General features: G+C 43.3%; 1 protein-coding gene across 1 annotated transcript; it reads left to right on the forward strand.

The window, feature by feature from the left end:
• The first annotated feature begins 7,776 nt into the window (after window positions 1-7,776).
• Window positions 7,777-8,678, forward strand: LOC122815942 (transcription initiation factor IIB-like). The gene has a single exon (XM_044088818.1). The coding sequence runs from the start codon at window positions 7,824-7,826 to the stop codon at window positions 8,676-8,678; it is 855 nt and encodes a 284-aa protein (XP_043944753.1). The 5' UTR covers window positions 7,777-7,823.
• Window positions 8,679-12,897: the final 4,219 nt, after the last annotated feature.

The raw sequence follows: 12,897 nt of genomic DNA on the forward strand, positions 1-12,897 counted from the left end.
GCCCATGGATCCATCTCTTTCAAGGAAGTCACATGTCAAAATGTTTTTGAAAGGGGTTGTGCATAAGGGGTTTCCAAGGTGGCCCATCCTTAGGATCTTAATTTTGTGTTTGAGAAGCTAACACTTGCTGTTTTTGAGCAAGCAAATCTCACTGATTTGAGGTTCTTAAAATGGAAAACAGATTTATTGATTGCAGTGACCTCTGTAAGAAGAGTTTGTTTCAAGCTCTTATGGTAAGTCAATCCTGTCTCATTTTCCATAGAGACAAGAGTTCTTTGAGAACTAACCCTCTTTTTATGCCTAAAGTGGTATCCAAGTTGATTTTAAGACAAACTGTCCATCTCCCCCTTTTCTTTCCTGAATCTGAAAATGAGGCAGGTTATGCCATACCTTGGATGTCCACATACTATCTTGTTATTGGTACTATCTTGACAGAACTAAATCTTTCAGATCTTCATATCAACTGTTTATTTCTTGTGAAGGTAAGAATATAGACTATATGGATGGTACCATTGTGAAAACCGACGGTTTCCAAAATGGTTGTCTAAGGCTATTAACTTTTGATGTAAAATTGTTCAATCTCGCCGTTTGTTCTTACACACGGGTTCGGAGCTGATCCTCGGCTCCGAGTCGGCCACATCACTAGCTCGCATCTTCGAGAAAGCTCGAGGCACAGTAATATCCCATGATCCTCCGGTGCTAACCCTCAGATCTAGTTTGCCGCTAGCAGCAGATCGCATCGAGAGGCTCGGGCCAGTACAATTTTTACTGTTTTTTTATTGATAAATATAATTATTTTTTTATATTCTTATAATCTTTATCTTTATAATTGATAGCTTCATATAGATAGTAGTTGTGTGAACTAGTTTAGGTAGTTTGTTACCTTTAAAATAATTAGTAATGGCCTTAGGCCGTTTTTTGTCTGTAACAACTTACAGTATTTTTAAAGAAAGTTAACTTTTTTCTTTTTTCTTTCAATATATATATATATACATATATATATCAGTGTGCTATGGTGTGTTTTTTGTACATTTATATATAGATACTTATATACTGATTTGGTAGTTAAAAATTTTTTTTCTATATAGTGCTGTCTTTTTACTAGAATGTCAGAAAAGACTAAGAGTGGATTCAAAAGGTGTCAGTGTGGACAGAAGATGTCCATTACTGACAACCATTCATCCTACGTCTACTGTCTTCCCCCTCTCCACTTGCAGGAAGACTGTTCCATCTGTCATTCCTTTAGTGGGAGGGTCATGCTGGAAAGACGCAGGAAGTTGGTGGACAGAGGTTTAATCAAACCTGAGTTTCAAGAGGCCCTGGACAAGGCTGAACAGGTTTCGAAGTCTTCGAAGGGGGTCGAAGTCTTCAAGAGTGTCGGAGCCCAAGTCATCGGCTCCGAGCACCTCTTTTCAAATTCGGACACCGGCTCCTATGACTTCGGTGCCGGGTGTCGAGACCTTATCTCTGCATGAGGCTCAGGTCTTGGAGCCGGTATCAGAGGTACCACCGTCTACTATCCTTCGCTCGGTGATGGCTTCGATCCCTTCGACCCGTTCTTCGAGGCCAATTTCCGACTCCGATGTGGACAGAGTGGTACAGAAGCTTATGGAGAACTCTGCTTTCTCAAAATTACTCAAGGTTTCGTCCCAGTTGGTTTCAAAACTCGAAGCTATTCCAGCTCCCTCGACACTTCCTCCTCTGAGACCTGTCGAGTCATCGGTATTAGGAGTCGAAGAACCGATGATTGTAGAGCCCTCGGTGCCAAAGCCTCCAGTAGTGCTATCGGCTCCGTTGACCTCGACTCCTTCAGAACCAGCCGGAGAGTCTCGGAGCCGAACATCTTTCCTGGGTTCCGGGGTGGATAGACGAACCGAGATTTCAGTTCCGACTCTTCCTCTCGGTGCCTCGGCTCAGATCAGTTCGGATCCGTCCTCAATGTTCGGAGCCCATGGTTCCGATTCCGGATAAACGACCTCCTTCTTTGGATCGGGTCGGATCTTCGGGTCGGGGCACCGGTGCCTTTGACATCATGAGGAAGGTTTTGTCCGATCAGACACTTACTTCATCGGCTTCTTTATCTCTTCCCCAAAAGGTCCGGGTTCTGCTTCTGTACCTTCAGTACCTACCAAGCGTCGAGACCCAATGCCTAAGAAATCCCCACAGGGAGACTCTGGTTCCTCAGATGCATCCCCAGAAGTTCCCACTGAGGATGTTCCGAGGAAACGACTGTGCAAGAGGAGGCACATAGATTCCCCACAGGAATCTCTTACATCTGATATTGATTTAGATGAAACAAAAGGGTCCCCACGGTCCACCTCTGAGGATGTCTCTTTTGCAGACATTTTGGAAATCCTGAAGCAAAGAGGGGACTGGCAAACCCTTACCCCTTCTGCGGATGAATCGGTTTTACTGAAGGCATTTGGGACTCAACCTTCAACCTCCTGGGTGACTCCTCCCTTTGACGATCTCATGGATCTAGTAGCTCGGAGGGCTTGGGAAACACCTGATACAGTGGAACCAGTCCCGCGTAAACCCAACGAATACATGACAGCTCCCCAAGATAAAGCCTATCTTACAAAAGGAGTTCCCGTAGACACTATGGTGGTGGCGGCCACTAAGAAAGAGATGTCTGAATCATCTTCCTCTGTCCATCCTCCTAATAAGGATTCTAGGACAATGGACAGATATGGGAAGTGCATATTTAGTTCGGCGACTTTTTCCATCCGATCGCTCAACTACCTTACGCATTTTACGCATTTACAAAGAGATCTCATTAAGGAATTAGGAGATGCTCTTCAGGGACACACAGATGCTGCTGTCGCCGAGAAAGTGACAGCGCAACTTAACACCCTAAATTCCATAGTCAACTCGTCCATGAGGCTGATTTCATATGCAGCCGAAGGATCGAGTAGAGCGGCAGCTTCAGTGATTGCACTGAGAAGACAATCCTGGTTGCGCTTATGCTCCTTTGCGGAAGCCTTTAAGTCTTCCTTTGCCAATGCCCCCTTTGATGGTGCCTCCCTGTTTGGGCCCAAAGTAAAGGAGACTCTCACAAGGTGTGAACAAGAAGGGAAGACCCTGTCTGCCATAGGGGTCCGTTTTTCCGTTCCATCTAGACCCTACCCTAAAGGGCAACGAGGAGGAAAGAGGTGGTTCCGAAAGACTCTGGGATTTTTTCAACACACTCAAAGTGACGCCCCCTCCAGAGGCAGAGGAGGGGGAAGAAATGGAAGATGCCGCCCAGCCGGCAGAGGGGGTCCACAAAATCAGGGTGACAGAGAGACCTTCTCTGGAAAACCCTTCCAGCACTCCTGAGTGCAGGCCCAGCTGTCCTGCTCTGGAGGCAGTCGGGGGTCGCTTGGCTTTATACCCAGAGGCCTGGCTAAATCTTACATCAGATTACTGGGTAAAAAGCATAGTTACCAGAGGCTACAACATTCCCTTCATAACAATACCACCAAACTCCAAAAAACTCCCAGATGTTCCACCCAGTCTGCGAGACCAAGCAACCATAGAGATAAGAAGGTTGCTCGAAAACAGAGTAATCCAACCAGTCCCAGCGGACCAAATAGGATCCGGAACTTACTCAAGGTTCTTTTTAGTTCCAAAGAAAACAGGGGACTGGAGGCCAATTTTAGACCTCAGCAAGTTAAATACCTTTGTAAAAAAGGAAAAGTTCCAGATGGTCACGCTTCAGTCAATCCTCCCTTTTCTGCAAAAGGGCGACTGGATGTGCTCTATAGATCTCAAAGACGCATACTACCATATCAAAATGGCCAGGGCATCCAGAGATCATTTGCGCTTCCGGCTGGGAGCCAGTCATTTCCAGTTTCGCGCTCTGCCCTTTGGTCTCACCTCAGCCCCCAGGGTGTTCACCAAATGCATGGCAGTAGTAGCGTCTCACTTGAGACGAAAGGGATTCCGGGTGTTTCCTTATCTAGATGACTGGCTCCTTTCCGCCACCACCGAGTGTCGTCTTCTACAAGCCAGGGACTATGCCATCAATCTTTGCTCTTCACTAGGCATAACGGTGAATTTTGGAAAATCTGTCTTTTCGCCGTCACAGTGTATCTTATTTATAGCAGCACAGCTAGACACTTCCCTGACTCAAGTTACTCTCCCCCCATCAAGAGTGTCAGACCTCAGGCACCAAATTTCACTCCTTCTTCAGAACAACAGAGTCTCTGCACGACAAGTATTAAGAGTGCTAGGCTTGATGGCAGCATCCCTTCTTGTAGTTCCTTTAGGCAGAATGCACATGAGGTTCCTTCAATGGATGCTATTCGCCCAATGGTCGTATCTACAACTTCCACTGTCTCACGAAATCTGGATCACGAATTATTGCAAGAAGGATCTCTTGTGGTGGATACATAGTCAAGAGCTAACACTAGGACGACCCTTTGTATTACCCAGTCCGGTAGCAACTCTAACCACGGACGCTTCCCTGATAGGGTGAGGGGGATTCTTTCAGGGACAAACAGTCCAAGGTCAATGGTCCAACATGGAGTACAATCTGCACATCAATGTTCTAGAGATGAGGGCAGTGTTTCTAGCATTGCAACACTTTCACGAGTCCTTACCTCAGGGAACAGTGACAGTTCAGACAGACAACATGTCAGTGGTCTGGTACATAAACAAGCAAGGGGGAACCAGATCTTACCCGTTATGCAGAGAGGCCTCAGAATTTGGCAATGGGCAAAGTCCACTGGACGCTTTCTGATAGCAACGCACATCCTGGGGATTTCCAACGTAATCGCGGACAGGTTGAGCAGAGCCATCCTGTTCCCTCACGAGTGGTCCCTCAAACGTCAAGTAGCGGAAGAGATCTTCCACAGATGGAGCCAACCTTGCTGTGACCTGTTTGCATCCCCTTTGAATGCCAAATGCAGAAGCTATTTTGCCCTGTTATCCCCCCCCCCAGGGGGTGTCCCCAGGGACGCACTGGTATACGATTGGCCCCCGGGTCTCCTTTATGCTTTTCCTCCTGTTCCACTATTTCCCAGGTTTTTGCAGAAAGCCAAACGTCTGGACAGGACCATAATACTGATAGCCCCATTCTGGCCTAGACAAATCTGGTTTCCCTTCCTTCAATCCCATCAAGTGGAGGAACCATGGATTCTGGACCCGAAGCCAGATCTGTTGACACACTCGTCGGGAGTTCCTCACACCTTCCTCAAGTCCCTCAAACTGACAGCTTGGCTGCTCCGCTTCCCATCTTAGCCAGGTCGGAGTTACTATCTCCTGCAGTACAACAAATTATTGTATCTTCTCACAAACCATCTACAAGAAAATTGTACATCAGCAAATGGAACCGTTTTGTGCACTGGGCCTCCAAACAAGGTATAGATCCATTCAGGGCCCCAGTACACCAGATACTAGATTTCCTTTCCTCACTTTTTCAAGAAGGAGCATCAACATCCACTATAAGGGTTCAACTGGCCGCTATATCCAATTTTCATACTGGCCGTAAGGATGGTTCTCTTATGTCTCACAGGCTTTGTAAAGCCTTCATGAAAGGTACTTTTCATCTCCGTCCCCCTTTTCGTAATGCAATAGCACCTTGGAATCTTAATCTCATGCTGTCACAACTCATGTTGCCCCCTTTTGAACCAGCAACCACAACTCTGTTAAAATTGCTTTCGTGGAAAACACTCTTTCTGGTTGCCATCACTTCAGCCAGAAGAGTTTCAGAGTTACAGGCTCTATCTATCCGACCCCCGTACATGATTTTTCATCCGGATAGAGTAACCTTGCGCACCAATCCATCCTTTCTTCCGAAGATTTGTTCGATTCAGAACATCAACCAATCTATTGAACTGTCTACCTTCTTTAAAAATCATTCCAATAAGCTGGAATACACATTGCACAAGTTGGACGTTCACAGACAACTAAGATTTTACTTACATAGGACAAAAGAGTACAGAAAGTCGGATCAACTATTTGTATCATATGCTGACCAAAGAAAAGGACAGGCAGTAACGAAGGTTACCTTATCCAAATGGCTCTCAGATTGCATAAAATTCGTATATGCTGAATCCAAACAACAACTTCCTTTCAAACCCAGAGCTCATTCTACAAGGACGGTTGCTACCTCTTCAGCTCATACCGCTCGTTTGCCTTTAGATACCATTTGTGCAGCGGCAACTTGGGCAAAACCACATACCTTTATCGCCCACTACAAGCTAGACAAGAACTCCAGGGACAGGGCGACGTTTGGCTCCACTGTACTCAGGAATGTTCTCCCTTGAGCCACCCGGGAAAAAAGGAGCTAGGGATGCTACCCGTGTGTAAGAACAAATGGCGAGATTGAACAATTTCACATTAAGAAGTTATGTTCTTACCATAATGTTCCATGTGAATTGTTCATCTCGCCTTTGTTCTTACATCCCCCCCCTCCATCCCCTGTCCTACGGTCTGGGAGAACGGTTTTCAATTAGATTCCTTTTCAGCCTTTTCTAGGTATGGTTGACATGTTATTAACATCAGTAATGGCATCTTTTATCCTCTACCTGGCAGTAGGGTTTTCAGACAATTTGTAGTATTTGTTCATAAGTGTTTTAGACACATTTCTAAGAGGGATTCTTCTGGTATAGCAAACTAGAGCTGAGGGTTAGCACCGGAGGATCATGGGATATTACTGTGCCTCGAGCTTTCTCGAAGATGCGAGCTAGTGATGCGGCCGACTCGGAGCCGAGGATCGGCTCCGAACCCGTGTGTAAGAACAAACGGCGAGATGAACAATTCACATGGATCGTTATGGTAAGACATAACTTCTTATTATACTCACTGTAACTAATCTTTTTCATGCAGGGTTAAGGCCCACTCTACCAGGGCCTTGGCTTCATCTGTGACTTTTTGAAAAGGGTTGGATTCTAGAAGTATTCTAGAAGCCGCCAGTTGGTCCTCTGCCCATACTTTTACAAAGCGCTATAAGCATGATTCCTTCTCTAGCTCCAGATCAAGCTTTACTAGGACCATTCTCCAGGGGCTTGTGGACTCTTGTCCTTCCTCTTCCCAAATGTAGTTACTATGGTAATCTACAAATGCAGCTAAGGCAGCAGTGGTCAATATGTTGAATACATTACTGCTGTGTAAGTTGAGCTTACCATAACAGTAGATGTTCGAATGATCACTGCAGTAGTTGCTCCTTCCATTCATCGCCATTGATTTTTGGTGTGTTTTCTTTGCCATGGTATAGATATTTTTTTTGTTCATTCCTATCAATTATCTTTCTGGGCTCAACCTCCCACTCTCTGCTAGCAGGAAGTTGGCTGGCTATTATATTCTCAACAGGCTATAACCCTTATAAATAAGGCTACTGCAGTAGTGATCATTCAGACATTTACTGTTGTGGAAAGTTCAACTTACTCAACTGTACTTTCCTTACTATCTGTGCACTAGTCTAGTATACTACAGGCTATACACAACTAACAAAAGTCTCTGGTTATAGCCTGTGCAGAAATACTGCTGTGAGATCTACATTAACTGAAATGAAATCCTAGGGAAGTTTTAAGTTTAATTTCAAGAAAAAACGTGACTTGCTCATTGTGTGTGTGTGACTGTGTGTGTGACTGTGTGTGTGTGTGTGTGTGTGTGTGAGAGAGACTGGTGATATGTATGGTAGGAACTTGTATTAAAATTTGATTTTTCATTTTCTTTGATATTATTGTCTAGCTGGAAACCTGTTTTTTGTGTGACTTGATACTACTGTTTTGTACACCAATCATTCACCAAACTGAGTTTTATTTTTATTTTTTTAAGTTCCTGCAAGCTTTTGTGATTCTGCAGCAGAAGATGGCCCTCATCTGCCTTGTACCATCATGTTTCATCCAGATGTTGGCTTGCCTGATCCTGAGAAGGGACAAAATACCAGGGCTGAGATAACAGGCAAAAGTTCTGAATGTGAAATTTCAACTGAAAGTAAAACAGAAGAATGCTGGGCTTCTGATGTTAACACCCAGATGATGCCATTAAAGAGTGAATATTTGATTGCTGAGAAGGAATCTGTTAGCTTGAAATATCATAACAAAATTTCTAGTTCTTCAAGGCAGCTGTTGTCTGAGGAAACTGCATTTGAGTATATTACTGAAATAGCCAACAGGCTCAGTTTAAGTGCAACTATGGCTGACCAAGCGTTCACGTTATTCATGCAAGTGTGCTTAAAGAAAACGCTAAATGTAACAAGAACTAAAATCCTTGCTTCTGCCTGCCTGTTTACTGCCTGTCGAAAAGCTGGTGTTCCTAGATCATTTAAAGAATTTCAGAATGTTTCTCAGTTCTCTTTGAAACAGCTTGGTCGGTCTTTTAAACTTGTTCTAAAGGCTCTTGAAACAAATGTAGCTTCAGTCAGCACAGAAGACTATAATTCCCGATTCTGCTCAGATCTGGGCTTGAACAAAGATGTGCAGAGACTTGCTTCCTATATTGCTTGTAGAATGATGGAACTTAATTTATTCTCTAATCGAAGTCCTGTTACAGTGTCAGCTGCTTCTATTTATATGGCTTCCCAAGCATTTGCAGAGAATAAGTCACATAGTGAAGTCGCGCGAGTTACTGGTGCAAACACTTCCAATCTTAAACTGGTGTGCAAGGCTGCTGTTTCACAAGCTCTGGAACTTTTTCCTCCTGGCTTTGTATTTTGTATAGCAGATGACATGCAACAAAAAAGTTCTTAAGGGTAAGCCTTTTTTTGGATTTCTTTTCCAGAAGGAAGAAGGTGTATTTAAGTGAGCATTCACTCAGATGGATCTGTTTAGTGCATCACTGCAGGTTGCACTTAAATACTGGTTTGCTTGCAGTTTTTGAGAGTCATTCCATGGTGGTGGTGTTGAGTCACAAATTGCACCACGTAGACATAGGTAATCTACTGTATGCAGCTTCCATTTTAAAAGCATTATGCAAGGGTGTATTTGTAAAGGAAGTTAGAATTGTAGGAATATCCAGGAAAGACATGGGGGGAAACAGATGCTCCAGAGAAACAACAGCAAGAAAGAAGATAATTTTGTGCAGGAGTCCTTTTGAAAATCTGCTGTGGTGATGATATTTTTTTTCTTACAACTGTAGTACTTCCTTTGTGATACATTTTGCACTATAACACATTTTGACAGTGAAAGCTCTACCAAACTAGAAATGAAAACAAGTTGGATGTAAGAAGAACTGACCCAAGGCTTTGAAACTTCACCTGTGTTCTACAGGAGATGTGTGTAGTACATGGTGCAGTTAAAGGTGATTGGGTGTAATTCATGGATGTACGGTGTTGCAGCACTTAGAGAGGAGTTGTTGGATAGTGCTTTGTTTTCCCATTCTGTTTTCAGAATGCCTGCTATGCCATGTGTGCACATCCTCCCTGTTTCTGTGTAGGTTTTCCTAGGTATTCTGTCTTTCTTTCACATCTCATAAAATTGGAAAGCTTCCAGACTATTCTTATGTAGAGTGTCATACATAAGTTTGTGCGCCCTGTGTTGGAATGGGACCCCATAAAGAATTAGTTTATTTGCCTTATGTGCAGTAAGTCCCAGAGTAGGCTGCAGATCCTCTGCAGCACTAAGCTGAGTAAAGCAAGTAATGACAGAATGAATGATTATATTATACAAGCTCTCCCCCTCTCCCAGTGTACATGTACACTGTGCGTTTCAGTTTAGACATAGGAGTAAGGTTATAAGTTACTAGCTTGTTTTATCACGTGGTCCTGAGTTTAATTCCATCGGTTTCTGCTCAGACTGTGGGACTACAAGCCACAGCCAGTCAGTGTTCCCACATCATTGCTGAAAAGAGCCTAGTAGACCTGGCTGGTTAAAATGAGTAAAGTAAAAAAGTAAGAAGTAAGTGTGATGTTTTTAGAAGTACGTTTATGACAGATGAAACAATTTTCTCTTTTAGAGTGGTCTTTTAACACCCAGAAGAAATTGGTTATCTTGTCTTCTATGTGAAAAAAATAAGGAAAACAGTACATGTGGCCTGCAATATGAAGTAATAAACTTCATAAACCAACTTGTTGCACTTCACAGAATACTGATGGAGCAATTGCAAGAAACTTAGCAACCCATAATGTGATAAGTGTAGCGTATTCAGCATAGTTGAAAGTCTAAAGTAAAATGTGCCTTGAACTGGGTTACTTAAGAATATGAAGTAATAAACTAATCTGTTTTAATGTTCTGCCTTTGGAAAGACTTGTGCTAGTATGCAGATGAGCCAAACCTTTGCGAAAGATCAAATGTACAATCTAATGTTGTCTGTTTTTACCTATTTCAAACATATGGGTCGTTTGTTCTGACTGGATCTGACCTCTGCCATGACTTCAAAGCTTCTTCAGATCAAGAGCTGTGACTCCTCCTATCCCCATAATTCCCTAGACTCCACCTTAAATTCTCAGATCTCGTTTGCTGCTCGAAGATAACAGCCATGTAAATGAATATAAGCTACTCCTCTCCTACTGTGAGAGAGTTTTCTCTTTCTTTTTCACAAGATTAGGCATATTCTTGGTTATTAGTTAATTTAGTTAGTTTATTTAATTAAGGCTTCCAGGCTGCTACTACCTAATTGTTTCTTGTTTGCAGTAAAAAAAAAAATACACAAGATTTGTATGTATGCGTGTGCATGTATATATATACATATGTGTGTATGTATATACATATATAGATATATAGAGACACGCACGCACATATACATGTAATTTATTTTAGTTGTAGTAACTTTATTTTGCTGTTAGAGTTGTAGTTCAGGCATAACCTTCACTTTTTTGTAGGTTGTCCTCATCATGTCAGAATGCACCAGATTCAAGAAGGATTCAGAGTATGGATATAAACCTTCAGCCCAGGACCCACACTCTAAAAGTGTATATTGCTTGGGCGCACCACATTTCAATGTGGACCGTCAGTCCTATGCCACCTTTAGTGAAACAGCCCTTCAGACAAGAAAGGACAAACTTGTTTTAATGGGGCTCTTTCCAGCAAAGACAGGCGCTACCCTATTGACTTCTCTGTCCCCCTTCAAAAAAGATCACCTTAAACCTAAGGGACAAGAAAAGGAAAAAAAGAGCCAGATAAGGAGAAAAAGAGGAACAACTCTTCCACTAAGTCTGCTAAGAAACATTCACAGGAACTGACAGCTTTGCTCAGTCCTAATCCAAAAACCCCTTGAGGATCAGATTCAAAGACTTCGCAGGCCCAATCACCTTCTCCATAAGCCAGATACTCACCAGGACCAGTCAGTCCTAGATTACACTCCCCTGTCCTCCAGGAAAGGAGATGCTCCCAACCACTATTTATGCGTTGTCCACTTGGTCTTCTTGAAGCCTCATAGAACTGGACATCTATAGGATGATGATGTTTTTTGAGGAAGTAAATCCAGCTTGGGGTTATCCCGGTAAAGTCCTCTGGAAAGGTACTGAGTTCTTGACCATCTTACCTTTCCACTTCTGCAGTCCAGACTGACTTGCCATTTGCATCCAGTGATATTGGATCCAACTGGAGCCAGAGCTGCTTTGTCTGCACTACAGCTACTCATGACATCACCAGCAGCTTCCCCCTCTCTCTCTCTCTCTTGATATCAATGCATTTGGAACAAGATGATACTCAGAGCCAAAGCACTGACACTGAGTTAGGAAGGGGTGAGTCGACACAGAGATTCTCACAGTCAACCCTTCTTCTTTGGGCTTTGGCTGTAGACAGCTTGGATCTGATATTGGCTTTGGGGTCAGTGTTCATCAGTGTTAAGGGTTCCCTTCCTTCATCTTATTGGAATGTGTCCTCTGTGCTGGTGGCAGCTTCGACCTTTTAGGCCTTTGAAAAGATCTTTGCAAGTTGCAAAGAGAAGGTACCTTCAACCAACTTGGCTCCATCCAAACCCCTGCTGGGGTCTGCTGCTTCTCATCACTGTCTTGTTGGACAGGGATATCCAGTCCCAAGGGCTTCTAAGGAGATCTTTTTGTCAGGTCCCTTTCAGATACCGAACCTTCTGCTGCTCCACCAAAAGGTGTTCCCAGAAAGTGGAAGCACTTGCACTCTTCCCCAGAGTCATTCACTAAAGACACTGACTTTGCGGAAGGGGTGATATTCTCGAATTGATGAAGCTGAAAGGGGGTTGGTCATCCCAAGACCTCTTACTGGATGAGTGAGTCTTCTTGGAAGCCTTTGGTTCCAAACCAACATCGCCCTGGATGGTACATCCCGGTGACCCTCTTATCGACCTTATAGGTCAGTGGACGTGGAAGGACCCTGATGTGGTGGAGCCCATCCCCAAAACAGCTGATTGCATCTTGGTTGCGTGTAAGGATGGGAAACACTGGAGTAAGATCCACCAGTTAATGGAAAGTTCCTTTGTTAAATCCTCCTAACAGAGAATCTAGGGCGATGGAGAGAATTTGGAAGTGGGCCTTGTAACGATAAGAGGTACTGCCGGCACAGCTATCTAGAATTCTGTAAATAATTGTCATTTGTGAATATGAAACTGATTTATACAAGATGCTTGTGTTACAAATGTATTAAAACTGTATGTCGTGTATATCAAACTAATTTGCACAGATGTTTGTGATGAAAATGTATTTATAAATTGCTTGTGTTTAAAATGTATCAACAGTGTGTCCTACTGGAGAGAACAGAAATGCACATGCACTGGCGTAATGGTTTAAATGTATATGTTTGAACAGTGGAAATTGGAAGATAAGAGGTTAACCTCAGTCCAGCAAACTTTAAAATATATCTGAAATTAAATCACTTTATAGTCTAGGCCATAAAGTTGCTATCTCACAGGTTTCAGTGCAGCCAGAGACCGTCTGTAGTAAGAAGCTTTATGCATTGTCTTTGGGTTGAACTAGTTGCTACTGTGGAAGTGTGGAGGTATGAAATTGTTTTATGACTTCCAGCACCTGCCATAGATCTGAGCAAAAGCCCTTGT

This window comes from Protopterus annectens, chromosome 1.part1 (assembly GCF_019279795.1).
Source record: "Protopterus annectens isolate FY-2018-M chromosome 1.part1, PAN1.0, whole genome shotgun sequence".
NCBI classification, from domain to species: domain Eukaryota; kingdom Metazoa; phylum Chordata; order Ceratodontiformes; family Protopteridae; genus Protopterus; species Protopterus annectens.

Bases quoted from the DNA above. Each gene is read 5' to 3' on its own strand.
- LOC122815942 (XM_044088818.1), top strand. From the start codon at position 7,824: ATGTTTCATCCAGATGTTGGCTTGCCTGATCCTGAGAAGGGACAAAAT.